The 27,693-nt window shown below is 38.9% G+C and overlaps 2 protein-coding genes and 1 long non-coding RNA gene across 6 annotated transcripts in view; 1 reads left to right on the top strand and 2 right to left on the bottom strand.

Annotated features, from left to right (window-relative positions):
* LOC141573224 (uncharacterized) overlaps window positions 1–1,525 on the bottom strand; it is a 75,878-nt gene extending 74,353 nt beyond the window's left edge. For both annotated transcript variants that reach the window (XR_016021018.1, XR_012498933.2), the window contains exon 1: window positions 1,405–1,525. This is a non-coding gene — a long non-coding RNA (uncharacterized LOC141573224). The remainder of the gene's footprint in view (window positions 1–1,404) is intronic.
* A 5,634-nt stretch (window positions 1,526–7,159) lies between these two features.
* Window positions 7,160–14,448, bottom strand: THAP5 (THAP domain containing 5). Its single transcript, XM_019726332.3, has 3 exons — window positions 14,218–14,448; window positions 10,962–11,154; window positions 7,160–10,441 (listed from the first exon to the last, which is right to left on the bottom strand). The coding sequence occupies exons 1-3, from the start codon at window positions 14,295–14,297 to the stop codon at window positions 9,536–9,538; spliced, it is 1,179 nt and encodes a 392-aa protein (XP_019581891.3). The 5' UTR covers window positions 14,298–14,448; the 3' UTR covers window positions 7,160–9,535.
* Window positions 13,975–20,221, top strand: DNAJB9 (DnaJ heat shock protein family (Hsp40) member B9). Of its 3 annotated transcripts, none has more exons than XM_019726334.3 (3): window positions 13,975–14,219; window positions 16,432–16,658; window positions 17,637–20,221. In XM_019726334.3, the coding sequence occupies exons 1-3, from the start codon at window positions 14,140–14,142 to the stop codon at window positions 18,086–18,088; spliced, it is 759 nt and encodes a 252-aa protein (XP_019581893.3). In that variant the 5' UTR covers window positions 13,975–14,139; the 3' UTR covers window positions 18,089–20,221. The 3 variants fall into 3 exon arrangements, with proteins under 3 accessions (XP_019581893.3, XP_019581894.3, XP_088653784.1); XM_019726335.3 differs by lacking the exon at window positions 13,975–14,219 and adding an exon at window positions 14,566–14,697; XM_088797658.1 differs by lacking the exon at window positions 13,975–14,219 and adding an exon at window positions 14,636–14,692 and having other exon boundaries at window positions 16,430–16,658.
* The last annotated feature ends 7,472 nt before the right edge of the window (window positions 20,222–27,693 follow it).

Genomic DNA, 27,693 nt, shown 5'->3' with positions numbered 1-27,693 from the left:
TGGATTTTTAGACTTGAGTTTTATTCAGTTTTTAATCATTCTATAGTTTGCAATTGGAAATGTAGGTCTTAGAGTAAATACTTCACAACTTTCTGAGTATGGCCTCAAATTTAAAAGAGTGATATCCATATTTTTAACTATCTTCAACTTCTTCTGTGCCTATTTAAATCTTCTCTGAGGTTCGCATCTCCTTTGATGGTCTAATGTCTATGGCCTTTCTCTATCTGCTGTTCACAGGTAAGTCTGAGACACACATTAGGCAGAAGAGCCAGCACAGAGCTAGTTATGCTTTGAGACCGAGCAATTTAAAATTTGAATTCAGTCAGTGTTCTATAGTATTTAAAAGTAACTAGATCTGAGCATAAAGCAGGCAGTACACTTTATCAACCATCCATCGTTCAAATATGACCACAAGAGATAACATATTACTATCAAGGTTTTCCACAACTAATCAAGGGCCTACGAGGTGCTGAAGGCGTTCATTGTATGCATCCCAAAATATATCACACTTTGACATAAGCATTGTTTTGAGCTGAAGAAAACTGAGAGGGAACAGACACAAAAAACCTCTGTGCCCTGCCCCTCTCCACTACCAAGGGAGCATAGGAAAATTTGTAACCACCACGGACAACTCCAGATTTTTACCAGTACCAGTCATCTATTATACATACGAGTAAGACACCTACTGAGACAGCATTTATCTTCCCTTGGTTTCCCCCTGATATCTACCTTTCCGGTTTGCCTCTCTTAGACTTAACCCCTCTCCTCTGTCTTGTCACTTTTCTTTAAGATGCTATTGAGGCCCCGAGTTCTGACCACTCACCACTGAGCTTTCCCACATGCATGAGCCATGCACATGTTAATGTGTTCATACACTGGTTTTCTCCTTAATCTGTCTTTTGTCAATTTGTTTCACAGATCCAGACACTGCATCTAAGGGGACAGGAATTTTTTTCGTCCTCTACAGTGTCAAAGATGGATAAACTTTGATCTCCATCTCTAGGAACTTGCAGTCTAATCAGAGACACAGACACATAAAGAGGTAATTACAACTAAGGATGATTTAGTTATAATAATGATATGAATGGAGTTTGTGAAGACAAAGGAGTGAACTACGTGTGTGTGTGTGTGTGTGTGGGTGTGTGTGCCTTAGAAAGGTGACATTTGAACTGGTTCCTCAGTGATATATAGGACCTACCCCCACCACACACACACTGTGAAATTCTAATTTCAGTTCTGCCCAATTAACAAAAGAAGATGGAAAGGGTAGACATTCGTGGACAACTTCATGTAAATTTGGAAGCCATTTCTCCCACGGCAAACATTTGTTAAAACCAGGTGCTCCATTCTCCGTTGCCTCTTACCTACAGGACTAGCTGTTTCACTGAAGCAGGAGCTGCTTACCTCAGTGTTACTTGGACTGGCTTTGCTCTCTCTTTTTTCCTCGTCGAAAGGCTTGTTTACAGTACTTTTCTTCGGTGATACCCAGTAATTCTGTGTTGATACCCAGCACTGCGTTTCCGCCTACTGACAAAGGGAACTAGATTACATTCCTGAGGCGAGCCAGATTTTTCAGTCTTGAGTCTTAGCTCTGTGGCCCTCCTCTGTTCTGCAGTTTCCCTTTGCATTGTATCATTTCCCAAATTAATGAAACTAAACCGGGGGACTGAAAGGAGATATGCCAAAGAATGTTTCAGCATCTCCAAAGTAACAAACTTTAACAAGGCAAAACAACTATCTCTTTAACATATTACATAATGTTCCAAAGAGAAAGACACGGATGCTTTCCTACTGAACGACTTTCTGGGGATGGTCTGAAAGATTTGAGTGATATTCTTTGCCCTTCCCTCCTCACTCTCTCAAAAACTCCTCGTATTTTAATGAAACAACACTGAACTGATTGACTTATTTTTCATTCATGGTTCTGATACGTTTTAGTCTCATTTCAGTGAATTCATTTTCACGTAGACTAAGCATGTTTGCAAGCTCAATAAAATTAACCTAATTTCACATTTATGATATTGTAGTCTGTTGTGCATATTTAAACACTATGCCTTTATATTAATGGAAAACCTGAACCATGCACAGAAAAAAGTAAAGATTAGGCTTGCTCTGAAAACTGGCTCCTGTACCATTGCTTTGCATCCTGAATTATATTTCAGTAAGCAAGAAACAAGTGAATTAATCGTAAACAGTATTTTCCAATCATCAAAAATAATACATATTTAATCTCTGAATTTATGTTTCTGGCACTCTATATAGTAATTTGAACATTAAAATTTATTTTCCAGAAAATAAGAAATAACACTGGTCTAAAACTTGTAAGAATTCTGAGTAGAATTTACCCGACCCACTTTCGGATATGGGCCCATTTTTCTTGCCGTCCTAGTGTTCTACTCCCAATTAATTAAAATCACATTGCTGAATTGATGTTTTTCTGTGGATTCAAATCTAGAATAGTAGCTTTCCATGTTTATATTTCAGAGTTTTTAGAGAATAAAATATGTAATGAGCTTTATGATTCTCTAAAGAATGGTGCAATGTATAATGTAAAATATTATTGCCCCGAGCAGTTGAGTTTAAAATATTTGGAGTCATCTATCCCTTTCCCAATATAACAGAAATTATGGGTTCTCTTTCCAGAAAAAAATGTCTGTATACACAAAATTTTGCATTAAATTTTAGGAGATCCAGTGACCCTCCTGGAGGCTTCCCATGGTCCAGATTCCCAGTTAGAACACTTGTGTCTAGAAGGAAGCTCTTTACCTGTACAAGGTACCGTTTATAGCATGCTGTACAAGATTTAAAGTCGCATTATTTACGTTATAATTCAAGTTAGTAATTTAACAGGGCCTGCCTGAATAATGGGACAATGACACACTCCTGGAGCTGCAAATGGGTTCATTTATCTGGTGACTTTCTCAATGTGGCAACAGAATTAGACTCAGCAAAATAGTTCCTGACACATGGGTTAGTAGGTGTCAAGTTGTCCACGTGACAAATAGCATTTATGGGGCTCCTACTCTGCAGCAGGAGTTGTGCACGGCGATGAAGCTGAGAAGCTTGCAAAAAGCTTGCACGGTGAGGGTCTGAAAACAAGTGAAGAGGCAATAATGAGACTGGGTGATAAGTGTTATGATAGGGGTAAGTAAAGGTGGCTAAAAGCCTAAATAAGGGCATATGGAAGGACGAATGAAGGCTTTCGAGATAAAACCATGAGTGGGTCAGTCCTTGAAGGGCGAGTAGGAATGAGCCCAGAGTTCTTATACATGAGCTTCGAAAGTCAGCATTCTACAGGCCTGTTCCAAAAAAAGGCAATCGTCCTCCACTTCCTGCTCCCCAGAATCAACTCCTCCCAATGGATACCCGATTCTTTAGGGAGTACCTACATATCCCAAAATAACATGCTCAATTTGCTGTGTTTCAAGTTTTTTGCATCTTTTGATATCTTACTATGGTCAATGAGGATTTTGGTTTCTTTAATTACCTTATAATCCCAACCCTTGCTCCTGGCCTCAGTACAAACATATGTGTGCACCCCCACCCCCCACACACACCCCTCCCACGCCACCCCTCATCTTTCCAATATATCCATGTCTATATTGTATTTAAATTTTTTGACTATGTAAATCCATTTATGTACTAAGTAAAGTATGCAGACCTGACCTTTCCTCACACATTCTGTGTCAATATTTGCCTGATGTGTTTGTATAGTTTTCTTTGGCTTTATCATTAATTCAACCCTAAATTCTACACCAGATATGCTTCCTCCGAAGGTGATCAGCACATTCAGACTCTATTTTCATCTCGACGAACTCTGTCCCTGAGCCTCGGACCTCCCAACTCGGGCTGGTGGCTGTCGAAGCCTGTGGTCCAGCTTTCATGGGCCAGCCTTCCGAAACCACTAACTTGGGATTCCCTTTGCTTCTTTCTTCATTTGGATTTCCTTGTTCCTATTTTCAATGTCTACATCAAGTGAATGATAAATTGTCATCTAGGAAATGATTCCAGAAGATAAACCATTTTCTGGATTTTCTTTTAAGGCCTTATTTCCCTAGGATACATTTTCCAACACAATCCCTAGGACCTCAGAATTTTCCAGGTCATTGATCTCTTGTCTTCTCGCTTCTAGTGTAGCCATTCAGAAGTTTGAAGCTGTTCTATTCTTGACCCTTTGTATGTTTTTTGTTTGTTTGTTTGTTTGTTCTTACTGAAAGTCTATAAGATCCTTTTTATGTCTAAAGTTCTGATTTTTAAAAATCATGTGCCTTGGTGTGTACACTTTACCATCCATTGTTTTCACCACACAATGAGTATTTCTGTCTGGAAATACATATTCAATTCTAGAAAATTTTCTTTCACTGTTTCTTTTATTACTTTTTTTGGTCCTTTTTTTTTTTCTGTTCTAAGTTTCTAAAATGTATGTTATTTGGATATTGAACCTCCTGGATATATTAATTTGCTAGGACTGCCATAAGAAAATACCATAGATTGGTGGCTTAAGCAGAATCTGTTTTCTCACAGTCTGGAAGTTAGAATTCCATGGCCAAGGTTTCGGCACGTTTGGGTTTCTCCTGAGGCCTCTCTGGGCTTGCCGATGGCTGCCTTCTCACTGGGTCTTCACTTGGTCTTTCCTCTGTGCTCTTATAGCCCTAATGTCTCTGTATGTTGACATTTCCTCTTATTATAAGGACACCAGTCAAGTTGGATTAGGTCCCATCCTAATAACCTCATCTAAACTTAATTACCTCTTTAAAGGCCCGATCTCCAAATAGTCCTATTCTGAGGCATTGAGTTAGAGCTTCAACATATGAATTTGGGGGTGGGAGACACAGGCCCTAACACTGGACTTGTTTCACGTGAATCTCTTACTTCTCAGCTCTTGGTCTCTTGGCTCTACTTCTTGGGAGATTTCTTCAATTCTAATCTTGTAACTCTCCTATTAATCTTTTATTTCTAATATCACACTCACTAGAGTTCTTTTTGTTTTCATTATACTTCTTGTTAAAAAGGCACTGTGTTTACTTTTAGGGATGCAATGTAGTCTCGTCTCAGCAAGAACATTAAATATAGTTGGGTCCTTCCCCTAAATTTTCTTTTGCCTACGTAGTCTCTGTTTTCTTCAAATTGCCATTTCCCACTCATTTATCTTGGTCACTATCTTTAATATTAACTGCTCTCCTCAATCGTCTATGGACTGTTGGTGAGCAGCACATTTATAAGTTGATGTGAAGCTCTGTACTCAGGGATGAGCTTTGTCCATAAGCTTCACTATAGAACAATGATGCTCTGCTCTTGTTGTAAATGAGAATCATTGGGGATAATTATAAATATGGATGCCCAGCTTTTACCAGACCAACCAATCAGATTCCCTGGGAGATCCCAGGTAATGAAAAATTTTAAAAGTTCCCAGGTGAGTTTGATGCACAGTGAGGGTTGAGATTCTCTGCTGTAGAGTGCCTTAGCTGGACCCACTTGGAATGCCCAAAGTGACATCTTCTTTTCTCTTGAGCTTGTCAAATACCCAAGAGAAACCTGAAGGGTATTAGTTTGGTTGCCAGAGTTCTGGGACCTGGGGATGTGACAGAGGCCGGGGTCGGATGGGGGTTGGACCTCACTATTGTTTATAAACTTTCCCTTAATACCTCTTTTAGCATGGTGTCCATGCCTGGTTTTTTATCTTTTCTAGACACACTCTGTCCTCTTCAAAGAATAAACTTCCAGTCTTTTGCAGGTTAGGAAAGGGATACCTGCCAAGCTCTGTGGGATAGCTACTGCTACTTAATAAACTTTAATGAATTCTTTTTTTAGCATGTCTTCAGACCCCCTGCTCCAATTCCAGAAGTATCTGTTGACTTCAATTACTGAGTCTTTTGGGATTCTGTGATAATTCGGTTGCTTGTTCACTCACATATCTGATGTCTCATTCTCCAGCGTCTATGTGTCTTTGGCTTTTCCAGAACGGTTACAGGGTAATCACACGTCTTACATGGCTTCTGGTATTTTAAGAGGGATGGTTCCAGAGGAAGTGGAAGCTCCCAGGCCAATCAAGGCCTGAGTTTGGAACTGGCCGTGTCAATTTCCCTGTATTCTACTGATCAAAGCAGGCACACAACCCACCAGATTCAAAATCGTAGAGAAATAAACTCTACTTCTTGATAAGGGGGTGGCACGGTCACACTACAGAAGCGAATATGGGATGAGATGTATTTTATAGTCATATTTGGAAAATACACCTACTGCAGAGATGGATTGTGGACAAGTGGTTGGCTGCAGTGTGAGTTGTTCCAGTAACTGCTGAAGAACATAAGATGGTAATCACCCGAGGCGACTGAAGCTGACATTTTTCAAGGCAATGCAATTCCTGGTGACGACAAAGGCCTACCATTGACCATGGGGAGGAGGTGGCTGAGGAGGGATGGAGCAAGTTCACTGGAAATAGGTCAAGTAACTGAGAGGCCAGGGGGTGAAATGGGAGGTTAAGATAAAAAAATGAAACAAAGACCCTTCCTTGCAGGAATTTCTCTTAATACAGATATATCTCACCACCCCCCTTTATCTTTATAGTTTTTTTCCTGAGAGTTGAGAATGAGGTTTTTACCCACCCACCTTCCCCACATTACATAACAGCATAATCTAAAAAGCCAAACAGTATGTATTCTGAACACCAAATTAGCTGGCAGAGTTGTCCAATTTAGTTAGAAATAGAAAACTTCAGCTGCACATTAATATTCCAATGCTTATTACATGGCTGATTTTTTATTCTAGAGAAAAAATATGCAGAGAAGTTCTGCTGGATGTTTTGAGCAATACCATGTACTGTATCGCCCAAGTCTTTCTAAATTGGATACACGTATCTCCCTGGCAGGCAGGCATTCCCATATACAGCTTTCTTGGGCTTACTTCCTTTTTTAATTACGTAGGATAGAAGGTAGGAAATAGTCTGGGGTGGAGACAGCCTTGAACAACAAACAGTCAATTAGCAGATAGCATAGCAGATAACTGGCAAATTATACTGTTCACTGGAAACATGGAATGTTTAAAAGATTATAGGAAGACCTATGTCCTTCCCTAATCAGTCTCATGGTGGCAAAGACCTATTTTATTAAGAAGGACCTTGATTTTAAGTGACAAGCACCAAAAATTTGAAGCAGGCAAATTCAAAATATTCATATAATTATTTATTGCATGGTTATTACATTGTCAAAGAAACAAGTGATTAATGAAAATTCTGCTTTCAAAAAGCTTACAATCTAGTCAAAGACATAGCCATAGATATCATGATATACAAAAATATAAGGTAAACATGGTTACAGTTTTATAAAACAAAGCCCTGGAGGAGCATAGTGAAAACAATTTTGCCTGGGATGAAAGAAGCGAAACTCCACCCAACTCAAAATGTAATTTTGACAGACTGGTTGACTATAGGCAATAAAACACGCAGTCAGGTAGACAGACACCTGTCTGGCATGTTTGGGAAATGTGGCTAGCACAAGAGAATCCTAGAGGATCACGTACAATATGATGCCAACAAGTCTGGCTTCATCTGCAGGTACCAGAGAGTAATCACAGCTTTCCGAGCCAGCAAAGTTGGGTGGTGAGTGTGTGTCACGGTTCAATCTATAGTTTAGGTAAAAAGCTAACAGCAGAGTCTGGGATGACATGAAAATGGGGGACTGAAAATATAGGCAACATTAGGGAAGAGGCTCCTATAATAATCCAAGTGAAAAATAAAGTTGGCTAGAGCCCTCAATATATTTAGACATTAATAAGCTGAGAACATCCTAAACTGAATATAGAAAATCCAGAAAAAAACCTTAAATACTTATAATTTATTAAGTTTAAAGGAATAAAGCTAGTTAAATAACTTTAAACAAATAGAAAATAACTACAAGGTATACAATTAAAAACTGAGTTGTAACATTTTATAATGACTTATAAATGCTATTTTGATCTATATTATTTATTTTAAAGAACTATTAGCAAAATACTACATGGAAATACTTAGAAATAACATTAACTCTACCAATCACCTGTACATAATTTACATAAAAATGTTAAGTTCCCCGCCCCCATCACACAATAACAACACCTCTAATCAACTTTTTGTAATTAGCTGACACACACCCATACAATGCCAAAGAACTTTACTAGCCTGAAAAAACTAAGTGCAATAATAATAAAAAATAATCACCATGCATTTACAAAACAATTAATGTGCTACTTGTTGTTCAGTCAACGAATATTTATTGAGCTCCTCCTATTTTCCAGGACCAAAAACATGTTCGTTACCTTACAGAATTCTCAGTCCATCCCGCAAGATAAGTAACAGTATTTTTTATATAAAAAGATAAAACTAAGAATCAGACTGATAGGAACTTGGCCAACACCATAAACAGAAACATATTTAATTATATTAACTGACAATTTTAAGGGATCATCAATTTTTCACATTTCTGTTGTTATCACTAAGTTTTTGCTTTTATGTCTCCTTTCCTTAAGTTCGTATGGATAGAAGCAGTATTTTTTATTTACATCACTATCACTTCTCTTCCTAACTTGTCTCCCTAAGGTCATCACTACATATCTATTTTTTGCTTATAAATTTTAATAAACTATATGTAAGTGGGAATGTACAGTATTAAGTATTAGTCTATCATTCTGGAATTTTAAAATGGCACATTTTAAAAAGCTACACATCTTAAATAGATACAAAGTATGATTTCCAAAATAAAGTTATATTTAAAAAATTAACCTCATTAAAATTTTTGGTTTATAAATTAGAATCTTAAATACAGGATGTTAAGAAGCTTAAATGACTATGTATTATGATGGTCAGCCACATATTAGGTACTCAAGTAACATATTCTTTTAAGTTTAAAGTACCTTTCCTAAGAACAGGACTAATGAGTGGTGGTTCCTTATTTTAGCTCAACTGGAATAAAGTTATAGAAGGAGTCTTTTCCTTTACTATTATGGATAACTATAGCCAAAAGGTCAACAACACAGAATTCAATAAATATTGAGGATAATCCAATAGTTAATATCAAATTCTAGCCAACGTCCAGTATTACACAAGCATAGATTACCTTATAAAATAGTTGTTCTAGTAAAAATATCTCACTATAAAAGGAAGGAACTATAAAGAAACACACTCCATTTAGAGCTTTAGCAAGTGTCCTTATTTTACAGATTAGAGATCTTGATAAGCAACTTGCCCAAGTCATATGCCAATGGCAGAACTAGGACTATTCCCGAGCCTTGCTCTTATTTTATGACTTAACATACTATTTACTCACTATATTTTAACTTCAACTTAGAAAATTACCCAGCAATAAAACTTTTTCTTTACAGCCCAAGAACATTCTAGTTTTTCTAAAAAATGAGCAGGACAAGAACAGGGTGCAGGTCCTAACACTAGAGGCCTTTCGTAGCTTCCGTTAAAGGAGAATTTTATACAGGAAAAAATTCAGTTTTCATATAATTTGCTTTGGCTGCAAAATGCTTATATAAAAGTCACAGCGTTAGGAACTCTTTATATCATAGTAACTTCATATGTTGTGAAATGGTTTTCTATAATCTGGACATTTTCTTCTGAGAGCCAGTTTTCCTGTTTCAGCTGCCTTATGAGGGCTTCCAAAGACTTCAATCTCCCTAGAGTTTGCTGCTCTTGTAGCTCAAGCAGAGTTATCTTTGAATGCAGTTTAGAGACTTTCTGCCAAAGGTGTTCCTTATTTATGTCTTGCCTACAGTAAGAATGTTCAATTTGCAAAACTTCTGTGTCATAGTCCACGTCCTTCCACAAGGGGTCTTCAATGTCTATGTCTTCCATTTCCACAGTTTCTTTTGGGGCAGGTATAAAAGAGTTAATTGTAGGTTTGGAATTTTCTGTGGGCACAAAAATGGCAATAACAGGTTCTTTACTTGTGTTCAAGTCTTCAACCGTTTGAGTAATTGTGCTGAACAAGAATGGATTTTCCTGTGCTGACTTAATTCCCATGGAATTATTTGTAATGTTCGGATTAGTAAAATGATCCGTAGTTATTTCAAGCACTTCCTGGGTTTCCAAAGACTGCTGGAAACCTTCCGACTTTGAAGTTGTCAAAGTATTAGTTGTAGAATTTAGATTCTCAAAGGATGTGGGAAAACCACCTATACCTATGTGTTGGTTAACTAATGTTTCCAAGGTAAATTCTGGTTTTCCGGTATCTTGTTTAACTAGATTAAGAGTTAATATGTTATTGTGCACAATTTCTGTTTTTGGAGCTGGTGGCTTCACCAAGGCAGACGAATCAAGTAATTCTGCATGTTCAGGGAGGACATCTGTGTTAACTGTATTTTTCTTTGGCTCATTTGATTCTTCTGACTTGGCTTTTAGACACAATTCTTTCTTATCATCTAATTTTTTCTTCTGACATTTTTTTTGGGAAGGGTCTTTTTCCTAGAAAATAACATTTTCAAATTCTAAAAAAGATGTCCTTACTAGGCTCATCCTCTGATTAGTCAGTGCTGAATACTTAATTACAACTTTGAGCAGAATATTGGCCAAGCAAATTTATTCAGTTGAAAAAAAATATTCTAAGTATATAATAACTCAAATAAACTTTAAAGTGTTTTTTTTAAAAAGCATTAAGCATAGTCACTATATGACGGAAACATTTCAGATCATTCAAAAGACCAGTAAAAAAAATCTCAGATCATTAATTTAGGATAATAACTTAATAATTTATGTATGTCTTATTTTTTGCTCCTTTTAAGATATGCTTCACAGTGGTTTAAAGTTAAAAAAAAACATTATCACATTTTCAGTAAAAGCATAAATCAGTTTTCCTTTTCCTCAAGTATCTGTTTTCCCAGCAGCTGTCTTGCCCTCTCACTCCCTCCACCTGACGACCTGTCACCCTGCCCTCTACCACCCTGCTCAGCATTATCCCCCCTCCCGTGCACCCTGCCTCCAATACCTGATGGTCTTCAGGCACAGAAAATATTGTTGGAATTGCATTTTGCTTCAAATATCGAATACCCCATCTGATGTCAAGAGAGTCAGGAGTAAAATGGTCACTACACAGGAACTGGTATTTACTGGGAACCCATGAATCTCGTTTCATATTCTTTAACCATTTTTCAAGTCTTTCTTTGTCATGTAGAGGAAACCTGAAATTAAAAAAGAAAAACTTTGCTGTATTTTTACAATTTTGCCAGATTCCAGGCCTGCATATATATAAGTAACCCATGCATCAAGCGCTGCAAAAGCAAAGCAACCATCTCGACCACATGAGAGAATCCTCATGATAATTACTAACCACATCACCTCTGCAGGAAAGAGGATTAAGATGTAAGATGTGTAGCCAAAACTTTGTCTGTGAAAAATGGCTGGTGAAACATAACTCAGAGTCCCGTCAAGTAAAATACATCTGTTTCAACAAAAAATAAAATCTATTGATATTTTCTGTGGATTATATCCTATTTTTATTTTGTTGTGTAGTTTGCTTACAACTAGAAAAGAACTTTGTATAAACTATAAAGTCCTATTCAAATGTATTTCATACTAATACTATAAATCAAACGAATTCTTGTCTGTAATTCAAAGAAGTAGCAAGCTTTAGGCTCTGATTTATATTAGTATTTTTAAAATAAGAAGTTAATCAAGCAAATGGCTTAGCTGAAAATAAAGTAACAAATCTTATAAAACTACTAATATTCCATTCGCTTTACCAGAATCGGCCTCAATTCTATCCACATGTCATTTAGTCCAATATTTCTACACTTCTAATAACCAATGAACTGGGAACGCTAAAATCCAAGTTCTGAAAAAAGAAATTGACACAAGAAAAGAACTAAACATGTTAAAAAGAACAGACTCAGATATTTTACAACATTAAACAAATCAAATTGAAAAGACAGAGAAAGGCAAGACAGCTCTTTACATATGTGTACTGACAATAACCTGGATTTCGAGTTGCCTCCAACATACTGCAATGTGTTTTACAGGCAAAACCAGATAATGCCAGAAAACTTTTTTCTAACTAGTCTAAATAGGTTTGGGATAAACTGTATTAAGCAACAGTTAACAGTAACTTTTTTTTTTCAATGATGTTTCAAGAACACAGTCTAAGATATATTACATAATAACTTATTTTTTACAAATAGTAACAACAAAGTTTCTCATTCAAAAAGCAATAGTTATATATTCCTGCCAATCCCAACCAACCATTTAGTTTATGCTTTATAGTAGCATGCTTTTTCCACTAAATAGTGATAACTTTATAAGATGCTAGGGGAAAAGTCTGGGTACTTTGTAGGAAATAGTATTTAACCCTGATATCCTTACACAGAAAAATCAGATGATCTACCTTTGGACGTTCTTACCATAAATATAATATTCACACATGGTTTAAAGATTTTTCAACCTTGCACATATATATCAGCAACAGGTTACAAAGAAGATGGGCATACCAAAGAAAGGCATTTAAAGGCAAAAAGAATTTTCAGAGGACCTCTATTCTGCTAGCCAGAAATAAGTTCCTACTTTTTCTGTTATATCTAAAATGAGAACGCACCTTTACAATATTTTATAATGTAAGTTCATGTATAAGGATGTTGTTTGTAAATTATTTCTACTGTACCTATATGCTAAGTTACAGACAATTTAGCAAAAAAAGCACTTTGTGACTATTCTTATTGGTAACTGTACTACACAATGCCTTCACAATGGGATAAATCTGCTAAGAAAAGTCCTAGAATATGTTTCCTGTACAACTTAGTATCTATATTGGTTCCATTTGTTTGGTAATTTTGCTTCACTGTCTCATTAATTCCTGAAAAAGCATAAAATCATCACAGTATAAACTGTGCACTATATGTCTATATTAACTGAATATCCAAATTAGTATAAATTTATACTACAACTCGCTACAATGTTAGCATTTGTAAATTCAATTCTTCAAGTTTGGTGCTATTAGGGTAATAAAAATAATTCAATGTTTCTTTTCTGGATTACACATGGACTGTAAAAAGTCATTTAAAAAATTCCACTTTCAGTAAATTCACATTTTAAGAGGAAAAAAATCTTTATAATTGACTTCCTTAGGTATTATTATTTTTCCCTCCTTAAAAAACAGTAACTACGTGAACATAGATAGATTAATTTAAAGAATTTTGAGTCTGGGTTATGCCTTCCAAATCCAAGGCCAAATAAATCTGGGAAATATCGGGCTAAATCAAGTTCAACATGATCCTTTGCTACAAACCTCAGAGCCATTAATATATCAGTATTTTCCCATCAGTTGCCCATGGATTGAGTCCCCCCCACCCCCAGCTGCCCCCAAAAGTATCTCCTTATTTTGTGGAAGGACTTCAAGTAGGAAACAATTCTGGAAATACTGCCACATGTGAATTATTTTACCTCTTACACACGAAATGTGAATTAGGTACTATTAATACCTCCAACATCTTTACAGGGGAGAGACCACAGGCACAGAGATTTCAAATAATTTGCAGGTCATTCACCTACAAAGTGGTGGAGGCAGGATTTGAACCTCCTGAGTCTGGCTCTGGAGCCTGGACTCTTAAAAATTATTTCACAGTACTGCCTGCCCGTTCTTCTGAATAAAGATGAGCACGTCCTCCTGCGGTTTCACGGCACAACTTCGTGCAACTAGCATTCAGAGTAACACCCCGTTCTCCGTATGAACGCAGACTATAGAGCCCTGAGCAGGAGACAGGTTCTAATTCCGGCTCTGCCGCAAAACCTTCAAGATCAGCTCCCTACTTTCTGACAGGCCTGTTTCCTCGGGAGAAAATGGAATTAAATAACATTATGCGACCTAACTCACAGTGGGTGTAAATCAACTTCGCGTGCACCTTCCCACTGGGCAGGTTTGCTGTGCACCTTAAGTGGCGGCTGCTGTCTGGCTACGAAATGACGTCAGGTGAGGCGGGGAAACGCCGTGAAAACGGGGCACCGCGCAAACTTTGCCATTAACACCCACACGGGTCCCCGAGCCTCGCCCCCGGCCCAGCAGCCTGGCTCAGTTGCACATTTCTAGGTAAACTGAACTCGAGCCTTCACGCCCCACTCCCTCGCAGGGACTGATCATGCCGGGAAAGCTAAGGACGAATTTCTAGAGCAGACAGGCGATGCCCCAAACCCCGGCCTTAAGTGACACGGGACCGCGGCCAAACAAGGCTGACTCTTCTGCTCCAGGGACGACTTACGGGTAAAAACTCAGCTTCCGGTCTTTATTGTTCCGTCCCCGGCGGTTTTTACAGCAAATCGCTGCGCAATAGCGAGGCATCTCCCTGGTGTGGCCCTGGGAGACCCAGGCCGACGAGGGGTACCCCGCTCGCTGAGGCGGGGCCGCAAGTCAAGGCCAGCCGCGCCACCGCGCCTGCGCGGGGCAGGACCAGGACCAAAGACGCCGCCACTGTCGACTCACTTCCGCTTCTGCGCGCTTCAGCACCGCCCTTTCGGACGTTGGAACCGGAAGTGACGCATAGGCCGAGCGGCAACAACAGTTTTACACGTGCGCGTAGGGCGCCAGGGTCAGGTGGGGAAGCGAGAGCCAATAGGGAAGCGTTTCGTGTAGGTTTTCTCGGGAGGTGGAGACGCCAGCAGCGGCCGCCCGCCAGTGAGGAGCCGGCTGAGACGGGGCTCGGCGGTGGCGGCGGCGGGAACGGCAGGAGGAGGGTGGTGAGGTCGGTAGTAGCGACCGTGGGGCGAGCGCGGGTCTCCGGGAGCCGCGGAGGCGCGGCTGAGGGACCGGGCCCGAGCAGCTGCGTGGAGCGGGTCGTTGGTCCGGTCGGCGCCTCCGCTTTGTGAGGGAGCAGTAACCGACGGAGGGTGCGGACGGGGGACGAGGCCGGAGTCGCGGAGGGGGGAGGGTTGAAAGCGTCCCCAGGCTTCGGTCGGCGTCTGTGGGCTGCCCCGGCCTGGTTGTCCCCCGCGGTCGCCGCCAGGGCTCGGGCTGCCTGGTGTTTTGTGGAGGAAGGGAGTAGGAAAAGGACGGGGCGCGCTCTGCGTTTGGGGCTGTGCCGCTGGCCCTCGGGCGTCGGACAGCTCCTCCCAGGCCTGGGCCCGGGCCGCGGGCCACCCCGGCGGCGGCGCCTGGGCGGACGGGGCCGGTAGCGGTCCGCTTTGGGCGAAGGCACCGCCGGCCCAGTCGGCCCCCGGCTCGGGGGAGCAGGGCCCGGGCTGCTGTCCGCTGGGTCCCTGTCGGGACCGAGATGTCAGTGTCACGCAAAAGGCAGTCTGCTAACTGTGTTAGGTACTCGACCTGCAATTAGGGATGACGTTTATAAAACTAGCGAGGAGCCTCCCTGCCGGGTTGGGACCCGCCCTTTGCTCGGGAGCTGCCTGCAGTGGCTGCGGCCGCAACACGCCCTCGGCTCGTGTGCTTTACCCGGGAGTTTGTACTTGATCCCTGGTGCCCGTGACTGTGAGTGACTCGCTGGGAAGAAGTGACCCACCTGCTAATTGCGCTCAGGAGAGGAAGGCAGGCGGTTTCCACAAACCGTAGTGTCTTTCGTCAGCCTCGCTGCATCCGCGGGGGTTGTGTAGGAGTCGATACCGCGTTCACAGACGCGGTCGTGTCTTGTGAATCCTAAGTCACTGACTCGGTGCGATCAGGAGTTTGAAGTTAATCTTCTCTAAGGTTAGAGAAGTACGTTAATGACTACTGAGAATTTTGAGAATAAGAATTTAAAGCACAAGCTATGGAAGTTCATTTTTTCTATCAGCCTTAGCAGAAATCTTGAATTCTGTGAATCAGGAGTTTTTCACGAGACTTACCCGTGCTTTCTGTTAAATATTTGGGATCTGACAGTTAAAGAGTGATTACACTGTATGATTGCATTGTCAGTATTATTGCGATACTGAGATTCTCTGCTTAAATCCTTGGTTCACCTTGCTGAAATGAAAGCTGAAGTTGGTGCTTTCTTAGGGAGGAAAGATTGCTAATTTAAACATATTGAGCTCTTCACCTTGGTGATGTACTTTTATTTTCTGTGAAGTTAAAACCCTTTTTTAACCTCCTTGGAATATGAATTCTTGATTGAGATCCTTTAGAATATTATTTGGATTTTCCACCCTTTTTACAATGTCGCGTAGGATGTCTTCACTATTAATTAGTAAAACTCAGTTATTGAGTATTTTTGTGTCTACTTTGTGTATAGCCAGACTGTTGGTGGAAAGGCAAAGACAAAGCTTTTTCTCAATTTGATTGAATTATAAGTGCTCTGAAGAAGGTTACGACCAATTTAGGGTTAATAAAACCTATGTAAATGAAATAGCATGAGGATAAGTACAAGATACTATACGCTTGACACTTGGTACTGTATTAAGTATAGCTTGTATCCTAAACGTTCACTGAGTTTCTTTCAAAAGAAAAATACTTAAGGTTAGCTTCATGGATTTTTTTTTCCCTTTTTTAGGATATTGGAAATGGCTACTCCCCAGTCAGTTTTCATCTTTGCAATCTGCATTTTAATGATAACGGAATTAATTTTGGCCTCCAAGAGTTACTATGATATCTTAGGTGTGCCAAAATCGGCATCAGAGCGCCAAATCAAGAAGGCCTTTCACAAGTTGGCCATGAAGTACCATCCTGACAAAAATAAGAGCCCTGATGCTGAAGCAAAATTCAGAGAGATAGCAGAAGGTAAGTCAATGGCTATCTGAGGTCTCGCAAGTATAAACTAGTAAGAGAGAATGATAGCTAAGAAGTGTATGTATTTGAGGATTTTGTGGAGATGGGAGGGGGAGTTGGATCTGCATTTAAATATAGTGAGGTTCTTGAGACTGTTTACTTGTAACAGATACTTTGGTTTCTGAATGGATGGATAAATGGTAGCATATTTTTTTATTGGCATACAGATTTTAAAATGTTGATAATATTTCATTTCTTTTATATTTTTAAAATTGCTTATGGTTTCTAAGTCAAGAAGAATTTTTGGTATCCAAAACTTATAAACTAACTTAATGAAACATAGTTTTTACTAAGTATGGAGATTGACTATAAAAAATACCAAGTGTAAACAAATTTAAAGAGACTAAAATGCCATGTTGTTTTTTCTTCCTCACTTGATGTACATTTCAAAGCCACATTTGTCTTTAAAGGAAAAGTATGAAACAGATTTTGACTTAAGACTAGTTCTAAAATAAATGGAACCTCTCGAACATTTGGTAATTAATGGTGGGTGGAGTTAAATGAGTAGGGGGTTGGAGTTAAACATTTAAACTAGCAAGGAAATGAAAAATCTAAATTCCTCCAATTAGTTGTATTGGACCGTCACATTCTTTAATAGTAATGATTTTACACAAATAACAGGAAGAATGACTCTATGTCATTGTTGCCCACGTGTTTATTTGTAAATGGTAACATTCATTTAACAAATATTTATTGGATATTTACTCAGGGCAGGCATTGTGCTAACTGCTGATAGTATGTACCGAACAAGAGAAAGTCCCTGCCTTTTGTAACTTTCATTTTAACGTTATTATATTTTTGGTGTTTTGGTTTTACTTATAATGTGAAATCCTTCTCTGAAATAGAGAGTTGAATGGACTTATTTGAAGATGTTTGGATGTATGTAATTTTGATTACCTTCAGTTATTAAAGTATTTTTATTTCTTCCAGCATATGAAACACTCTCAGATGCTAATAGGCGAAAAGAGTATGATACACTTGGACACAGTGCATTTACCAATGGTAAAGGACAAAGAGGTAGTGGAAGTCCTTTTGAGCAGTCATTTAACTTCAATTTTGATGACTTATTTAAAGACTTTGGTTTTTTTGGTCAAAACCAAAACACTCGATCCAAGAAGCATTTTGAAAATCACTTCCAGACACGCCAGGATGGTTCTAGTAGACAAAGGCATCATTTCCAGGAGTTTTCTTTTGGAGGTGGACTGTTTGATGACATGTTTGAAGATATGGAGAAAATGTTTTCTTTCAGTGGTTTTGACACCACCGGTCGGCACACAGTACAGACTGAAAATAGATTCCACGGATCAAGCAAGCACTGCAGGACTGTCACTCAACGAAGAGGAAACATGGTTACTACATACACTGACTGTTCAGGACAGTAGTTCATTCTTTTTTCTGTTCTCATTAAACCCAACTAGAGGACTGTTCTTCAATATCTCTGATGCAAAACAATGTTCTGTGAACTCTTTAGACAAGTGCATGATTTCACTTAACTTGATATAGTTATTACATATATGTAAATTGTATTTGACAAATTAAGCAACATTCAGTTAGAGAAATAGCTAATTATTAATTTCCCTGGTTAGGAAAGATTCTTTAAAAAAAAAACCACAAGAAAAACAAAAAGCCTGCCTGGTCTTTTCTCTCTACCTGCCCTTGGGCTTATTAACATGGCCAGTTTTATTACCAAGAAAAGATTGAGTTTGCCTGATACATATTTTTAGGTTAAACTGTAAAAGTTATTGTAGATTTAACTTGTATGAACTTGAATGACTTTTGCAGTGAAACCTTTGCTAATTTAAAATTGCATGATCTGTAGCATCTCTGACTTGGGTTGCTAAGTGTAGTGGAACTGTATAATGAGTCACTGAGCAAAGAATAGCAGTATCTAGGTAAATTTCCACGGAAAGCTTCAGAAAGGCATGGGTTAGTATTTACCACAGAGCCATGCCTTTCTTCAATCAAATTGGAGTAAAGGAAATGATTGTATCACTCATAGTCATTTAGGCTGAAAGAAAGTTAAAAATTTAAGAAATATTGCCGAGAGATTGTTACCTGTTTGGTCCCTAGCTAATGATTTTGTAATGTTGGAATCATAGCTACTTTACATATCTTTTCACATGTCTTTCTTAGTTCTTGGCTCTGCAGGGCTTAATATGGATTTAGTATTTTGTGTGTGTGTGGTTCCTCTTCTTTGCACTCATCTTTATCTAGAGATTAATACCTCATTCTGTTTGTAAAAACAGCCAGTAATTTCTGCGCAACCTTATTATGTGCAATATTTTTAAATCCTAAGAAATATGTGCTTTTGTTTTCAGACTTATTTCTTCAGTCCTGCACTTTTCCACATTATACTCCGTATGAGTATTAATCCTATGGATACATATTAAAAGTAGTCAACGTGTCATAAAGCACTGTGTGAGAGAAATATAATATTTACACAATGATGTTCTTTGTTATCACTTCATTGTTAAAAGTTTGTTCTGCGGTTCTGGAGGTACACTTACAAGCAACAGGCTGCTTATGCCAATTATAGGCCATATTCCAGAAGTTACTTTTGACTAACCTGAAAACCTGATATGACCTTCTCTGCCATTTGACAGTTTCCCTTGCTTTCTTACCCTCCTTCCCTCATACATTTTGGTAGCTTGAAGATTTTATTATACTTTTGGTGTATTTGCTAGGAACAAGTATTTTTGCCACCGTTCTTTCCTCTTTAAGCCTGGTTCAGAAAAAGCAGAAATTTTGCATAAAGCTGTATTTGTTAACATTCTTGTTTTGAAAACTGAACAAAATGGACTTACTATATTTATGTACCTTAATTTCCTAGAAGTTATACCTACTACTTTTGTTTGAAAATAAGAAAATAACCATACTTTGAATTTTGATCTAAGGGTTGATTATCTGTAGCCTATCAAACAGAACAAATGAGGGGAAAAAAATTCAAATTAGGACTAATTTTAAGGATTATTTTTATATCGTTAGCATCTGTCCCCTTTTTCTCCAGGGCCTTATTATCGTCCTATTTTTTCCATTCTTGACACTTATTTGAACCCCCTCTTTTCTCTGTTTTTTTAACCTCTCTTTTGGCTCTTTGAGGAACTGCTAAGGTCATGGGAACTGCTAATCTGTAGCCAGTTGGTCAGAATACAGGTAATAACTTGGGCATGCAGTTGGCATCTGAAGCGGAGCACCTTAGCCTGTGGGATCTGATTCTATCTCTGAGTAGATAGTTTCAGAATCGAGTTGAATTGTAGGACACCCATTTCGTGTCTGGAGCATCACTTGGTGGTGTGGGGGAACCCCCCTCCCAACATGCATTGGAAATTTGGACCCGGGAATACTCTTAGGGAGCTTCTTTGAGCTTTCAGTATGCTAATCTATGTTGTGCATGTATGCCTTGCCAAATTTCTAGACCATAAACCATTTTTACTGAGTACCCTTAATCATATCCAAATGTGCAAATGTAAAAGTTTGGTAAATATTGGCCTAAATAAAAACTGAAGCAAAAATCATGATGAACTTTTAGAATGTGTATGAGCACACACAGCAGAGCAACGATGAAAACAGGTGTTATGCTTGTGTTCCTATTGTCTCCCTGCCTCTTTCCTCCATCATCCATTTCAATTAACTAGTACCTGAAAATGATTATCCTATCAGACAAGACCCTTTATGATTTTATTTAGCCTGCATTTCATCAACGTGCTTTTCTTTTGATCTCTGCTCTAGTTATTTAATAATTGTTTTTTCAGCACAATTTTACACCTATAAAAGCCATCATCAAGCAAATTATGACAGTACAATGTATGTAAATGAAAAATTTATTGTCCCAAGAAAATAACAATTAGTGATTATTGTTACTAAATTGTATTTTTTAAAATAAGACAGTATTTGAGGACAGAAGAATGAAAATGACTTAGGATAAAGAGCAAATCATGCTCACAGTTTCATCGTTTTACTAATTGGATCAGTATTAATAGCTGATGATATGGTATCAAGAGTTCTGACAGTTGAGTAGTGAATTGTATTCTTAGGAATAGAATAAACACATATACACATGTTCACATACATTTTTTAAATTAAATTTATTGGGCTGACAGTAGTAAAACTACATAGGTTTCAAGTATATATTTATATACTACATCATCTATATATTGTGTGCTCACCACCTAGAGTCAGTTCTTCCATCATATATTTGACCCCCTTTACCTTCTTCTATCCCTTCTCCCCCCTTACCTTCTGGTAACCACTAAACTGTTGTCTCTGTTTTTTTCCGTGGTCTTGTTCCTTGTTGCTCTCAGTTTTATATCCCACATATGAGTGAAGTCATACGGTTCTCGACTTTTTCTGACTTGTTTTACTTAGCATAATCTCAAGATCCATCCATGAAATGGCAGTATTTCATCTTTCCTATGGCAGACTATATCAAACTAAAAAGCTGCACAGCAAAAGAAACCTATATATGTTTTTCAAAGTGAAATATCCTTTGTGTCTGCAAAATAAAGAGGTAAATATAAACAAAAATAATATAAGTGAGTATCACAGTCTTAAGAATTATTTTTACTCTCCATATATAAGTAAAAGGTTACCTTATTCCTAATGTAAACATTTACAATAAAGCTGGCAAGTGCTGGCAAGATAGTCTCGTGGGAGAACAAAAGGATTCTTTCCTAACCCCAACCACACCAAAAAATCATTATAAAAGGGGAGGGGGAGAGAGAGGAATAGAAGACACAAGTCTAGAAAAGCAGTGTAGAGTTTTGCTGGGAAGAGTTGCAGAGAAATGAGCAGTATTGGTGGGGAAGTGGGATCAAAAGTTTCCCTACAAAGTAGCAAGAATTAGTTTAACTGACCCCTGAAAAATAGTACCATGTGTTGGAATGGAGCAGTGTCCTCAAAGATCTGAGGGAAAAATGCCTTTTAACTTAGAACTTGGTAATCAGATAAATTAGTGATAGAAGGTGAGACCAAAATAAAGGCATTTTAAAAATGCAAGAACTCAAAGATTACCACCCACATGTTTTTTATGAAAACAAATTACTGTTTTTTACTGTAAATTACAATGTACAGCATGCGAAACAAGACAATGGCAGCTGAGTATCCTCATGGAGGAATAAAGAAATTGAAAGCATGCCTTACAATTTAACACAGGAATTTCTCATTTGGAAAACAAGGATTTTGTTTCTTTCGTGGATCTAATTTACAGCAAAGTTGTTCATAGAACTGTATTATAAATGTTTTCAGATCAATCTATAAACAACTCACACAAGATGTAATTATATTTATAGGATAGTTATGTAAAATGTACCTCACGGAAGGACGAAGATGAGAAGGCAAGGTGGAAGAAAAAGGTTCGTGGATTCTGTCATGGTAGGCAATCGATTGTGTCTAACATTGATAAAGATGAGTGATTTAAACATAGTTTCAATTTTAATGACAACCACGGGATCTACTAACAGACACTGGTAACATGATCATTTCTGAGAAGTGGGGCTGGCAGGCCAGGGAAGACTACATTTTACATCAACCTATAATGTTTGAATATCTGTTTGTGAATGCACTGTTTGTACATTAGTATATTTGTAAATAAAAACAAAAACAACACAAAACCGTGTATCAGGGTGTCTGCAACTAACAGAAAACTCCTAAATTCAATTGACCCACGCCATACAAGCTTATTCTGTTCTCTAGCAGGGAGGGCAGACGTCAGGCAGTTCAGGAGCAGTATGGCAGGAATCAGGCTTTGCTGTTTCAGAGCTGTCCTGGCTCTGATCTCTGTTGCTGTCATCCTGATGACTGTCATGGGCAATGAAACCTTCTCTAGAAGGCCCTCAAGAAACATTCCCCTCCCATCTTATTGGCCAAAAGTGTCCCCGGCTGTTACGTGTCCACAGCCACACCAATCACTAACAAGGGGAATATGTCCACCATGATTGGTTTGGGCCAGTGAAGGCCACCCACGGGGGCTGGGCTGTTCTCCCCTAAAACTGATGGTCTCCTGAAAAAGTGTTCATACCTGGAGAAAAAGGTGCTCTATTAGAGAAGAATTAGGAGGGTGGAGGGGAAGGCTGTGTATACTACTAACAGTTGAATATTAAAATAAGACATCAGTGGTATTGAATGTTTTTTCTTCCTTGTGATTTATTCTTTACCATTAGATTTTTAAAAGACAATAGGGCTCTTCTCTTTGTACCCCCGAATGATGAATGGATGATGATGAAGCAAGCTCCCCTTAAATACTGCAGAATCTTGGTTTTGGTATGTTTAACATTTATGGTTTCAACTATTTGGGACAGACCCCTAAATTCCGCAATGTAATCATCTGTGATTTTTCTGAATTACAGAACCGAATTCCATGCCTTACTAGTCGACAATTCAGGATATAGTCCTTTAGGTAGGAAGTAGGCCTAGCCACCTATTTAATATCTACATATCAAAATACCTTTGAATAGTTTGTATTTATCATTGTGTAGGTTTTTTAACGGGAATTATTTGCTAAATGGTGTTCACTAAATCAGAGATCCGAGTCTCTTTCATCAAAGTCAAGGCTGTTAGATTCTGTTTTGCATGAAGATGGTCGCTGCCATGGCCCACTGATCAAATCTTTTGCCAGCTACCCTTTTCTGTCCTGACTCATCCTGCCTCAGTTAAGTCTCAATTTTCCTTATTTATTTGAATACTGGCTTTGAATGTTGAACTACTGGCCTCAGGGAGTCAAATCTACACCTGGATTTTTCCCTTAGCCTTGGCTTTGCCGACTCATTGTTTTCACCTTTTCCCCCACCAGCTTAAGCTGCTGAGGTGCCAACCATGCCTCATGGTAGAGTCTTTTTTTGGGTTATGACACATTATGTAATTGTCACTCACTAAATTAGCACTTTAAATCAGTATTACAAACACTTTCAACTATTCAATTTTTTAAAATTATGATTTCAAATAATATAATTATTACTTAAAAGTGCTACATCATTTTCTTGTTTTAAATATTTTACCTTAGCATTTTCTATATTACATTATATATTTCATAATTAGAAATTGCATGGTGTTTGGTAACGCATATTATTTTGTTATTTTGTATTCAGTCTTATCATTTAGATAATACTGATTCTCATTCCCTGACACACAGATGTGGGATTTAAGACATGGAGGTAAACATTGTTCTTTGCTCTTCAGAGAGGCCCGTGATCCATTCACCCCTGTTCCTTTCCCTGTGTAGGTAGAGATATATGTTAATTGGCGTAGGCTAGTGTACTCATATGCTGCAATAATGTATTAGTCACATTCATTTTCTTAAATACGGAATAATATTATCAAAATAAAATATGCCTAAGGATTGTATCATGGAATACTATATTTTGGCAAAAGGAATAGCTGTAAATTAGCTTTTTCCAAAGAGTGTTATGTGTGTGTTCAATGAAAGTAAGAATTCTGTAGTCAGGTATAGGAAACATTGGGTTACGAAAGTTTCCTCATTATTCTAAGGCCTCTCAAAGTCCTTAATATGCTAATTTTCATTGGCTAGCTCCAAGAATCAGATATAGTTTGAGGCATTGCTAAAATCTATGATCAAGAAACTTTTTCAGTGAGCGTCTCTCTGGACCAATTTAGTAAAAGAAAACTTCTGGGTAACTCTTTGGAAACTCTGGACTGACATATAAAGAACAAATGTTTGCAGAAAAGGCAAACTTCTGAAAACTTGAAATGCTTCCCATGAACATGTTTTAGGACTCATGTCCCCTAGAGAGCTACTGTGGGCAGTAGAGAAAATGTATTAGAAGAGTGATCTGAAGAGAGAGTGATGACTTTAAGTACCTGTGTATACTTTACCTTGCTTTTCTCTGTTAGCAACATTAGGAAGCTCCAGATAAAGTTGGACGTTCGTCATAAGGGTAGGATACCCATGACTAAGAGATGTAACATACACGGTAATGAATCTTAGGGAACAAGGGCCTAAAAGTCCTTCTTTTTCTTATTCCCAGAGTTCTCATTGACTTCTCTGGGTTTGTTTGTCACCTGGAAAATAACATAAAAATTATGAATATAGAAAGCCAGTACTGGGGAAATTAGAAACTTCACCTGGACGGACAAAGAGCAATGCAAAGATAAATGTATCTATACTGATTCAGAAAATGGCAGTAATCTGAAAAGAACTTCCCACGTTTCCCACCATCCTCCTAGAACTTTGTCTGCCTTTCTGGGGGCCCCCTGCTGTCACCAAACATAACATCCCCACCGAAAGCCAACCCCTCCTTTGTGCACTGGATCACTTCACTCAGGGCATTCAAAAACATTGCACCAGAAATGCCTCTCTTCCCCTCCTGTGATCGATTTTTTGCTTCTATTCAACAAGTCCCACCAGCAGACAAACCTGTTGCTATTTCTCCCACATTAAAAACAAGTGCTTCTCTTGACTCCACTTTTATAACCAATTGTTTCCTTTCTTTGCTCACCTTTGTAGCAAAATCTCTTCCAAGAGTTTCCACCCCCACCATTCCACCAGAACTTGCCTTGTCAGGGTTCTTGCGGAGCTCCACTTTGCAAAATCAATGTTCAAAAACACATTGGCCACTTCTCCCTCTCAGGGCTTGTCCAACACACAGTTCAACACTCTCTTCCTTACTATTCTTCCCTCACTTAGCCCCAGAGCACCAGCCTGTTGGTTTTTCTTGTCCCCCACCGGGGCTCCATGTCATTCTCGTTTGTAGATTTCTCCTCCTCACCTCTGCATCTCCTGAGTCCTGGTCCTTCGCTCCGCTCCACTGTTTTCTTCTTCCGTCTCCTTTTCTTTCTCCCCTCTTTTCTTAAGCTGTTTCTGGTGTATAGTAAAAATACAGAGCCATTAAATTCAATTTCATTTCCAATGTCATTGGGCTAATACATTCTTACATGGGTGGCCCTTGGTCATGTGTTGGCCAGACCACTCTGCGTGGTGACAGGAAGCTGCCAGCTATACTCTGAGACATGGACTTTTACGTGTGGGCTGTGTCTTGGGTGGTCAGATGCTATTTCTCTTGTGTCTTGAACTATTTTCCATATTAAATCACAACATAAAGTGTCTCTGATGTCTTCAGTGCTGCTATTATTTCCCATAAAAATCACTTGGTGGAGTTGTAGTTTAAGATGTAGTATTTGTTTTAATTAGATGGATTAAAAAAATTTATTGCCCCAAGGTGAAAAGGCTTTTTTGAAAATGGTTAATTCTTCATTGTTTCCACTATTACCAGTAAAAAAGAAAAAAAAAAAGTTTTATTCTATTTAGCCTCTTGCCTGAGGGGCAGATTTTTTTCTTTTTTCTTTTCTTTTTTTTCATTTAGTTTCACTGATTCATTAGCATTTGCGTCATAGCAGAAGCTAGAATATTACAAATGTCCATAATTATTTGCATTGCTGTAGGGAATATAATGTTGTTAATATCTAATACTGGGCTAAATGAATGCATTAAGTAGCCAGAAATAAATACGATTGTCAAGCATGATTTAGCTGGCGTATAGCTTTAGAACAGCTGCCAGATTTAACATGGAGGGTGGAGGAAGGTTTCAAATATTACATTTTCAAATAACATCTTCAAGGTCAAACCCCTCTGCTTCCCCAGTAGGTGGAGGCCTTCCTTTGTTTAGGGCTGTGGACAGCCTGGGTGCTGCTTGTGGTGTACAACGAATGACATTCTGTACTTTTTCTTCTTTCTCTGTGTTCCATTGATGTGTTTCTATCATTGGCCGTCGTCTGTGCCTCGTGCATGCTTTTGTCCTTTGCAGTGGGCCATAGAAGGAAGGGAGGATCCAGTCATAAAAGGGAAGAGTAGGGAAACAGGGTAGAACTGCCTCTAGTAAAGCTCCACCATGAGGAAGGCTGAGGTTTTCCTTCTGTTCCTCCCATTGTCCCTTCAGGACTCCCACCTTCTTCTTCGATGCCGGGATTCACGTGCATGGCTGCAGGGGCCTCTCTTTCTTGGCCATTCCTGACATATGGCGAGATACACCTTTTCCGGGTCCTGTTTACTCATGGATTCACATTCACATTTGGCTCATCTACTACTCGTGAAGCAGCTTCTGTGTTTCCGGCACAGTACTGGGCACTTTCACATCAGCCGTCTTGTTCTCGTTCTCACGTTTTGGGAGGACAAAGGGTATGATCCATGTCTCAGCCAGGTGGCCGTTGGCTCTTCTGGGAATGCAATGTTTTCCAAATGTGCCACAATATTTCAATACTGTGGTCCAATTAATTTGAAGTACATGGTGACAGACACTATTAAAAAGGTCTATTGATTGGAGGCATTTCCTAAGTAACAGTGACTTCTGGCTGCGAAAGTCCTTATGCCCCCACCCATCAATAGTATTTCTGCTAGCTGGTGATACAAAACCCTTCCTTCTGTGTCCGTGGTGTCTCAGGATCTCTTGGGGTAGAACAAATGTTCTTCTGGGAAACCAAGTGTTCTCATGAAAAATGTGACTTCGGAGGACCCTAGCTGCAACTAGCATCTCCATAGAATTATAGGGAAGAAAGGGACCGAAAGGAGCTAAATCCCCAGGACAGGAGCTGGACCATCACCATCCTGGCTAGAATAGAACTATCTACAGCATCTCTGCTGTCACTTTTCTTGCATGTGTATCGGAAGGCCAGTGCCTCCTTGTACTTCATGAGGTAAAGGCAGCAGCCTTCTTCTTTGCTACCATCAGTTCCTGGGTGATGGATTACGGCTTTCAGTTGTCCCAAGTTGCCCCTCCTTAATGCCTTACACTTACTGGAGATCGTGGATATTAATACTTTTTTAAAGATCTTAATACAATCTGAAGGCTAACTTGCATAAGATATTAATAACCATAATGTTTTAGTAAATCAAATATCCTGTGCTACAGTGGGCTAGTAGACCTGGAGAAATTAAGCTGCGAGTTTTCCCGTTCTCCGCAGACCAGACTCTTCAGAGCTCTGCCTCCAGAAACCCTGCAGTGAGACTCAGAGAGGAACTGGCTCCCCTGCTCCACCGACT

Source organism: Rhinolophus sinicus, chromosome 4 (genome assembly GCF_057876585.1).
Source record: "Rhinolophus sinicus isolate RSI-liver-muscle chromosome 4, RSI-T2T, whole genome shotgun sequence".
NCBI lineage: Eukaryota > Metazoa > Chordata > Mammalia > Chiroptera > Rhinolophidae > Rhinolophus > Rhinolophus sinicus.
Note: the sequence above shows the minus strand (reverse complement) of the source record. Positions and strands in the feature narration are given on the sequence as shown.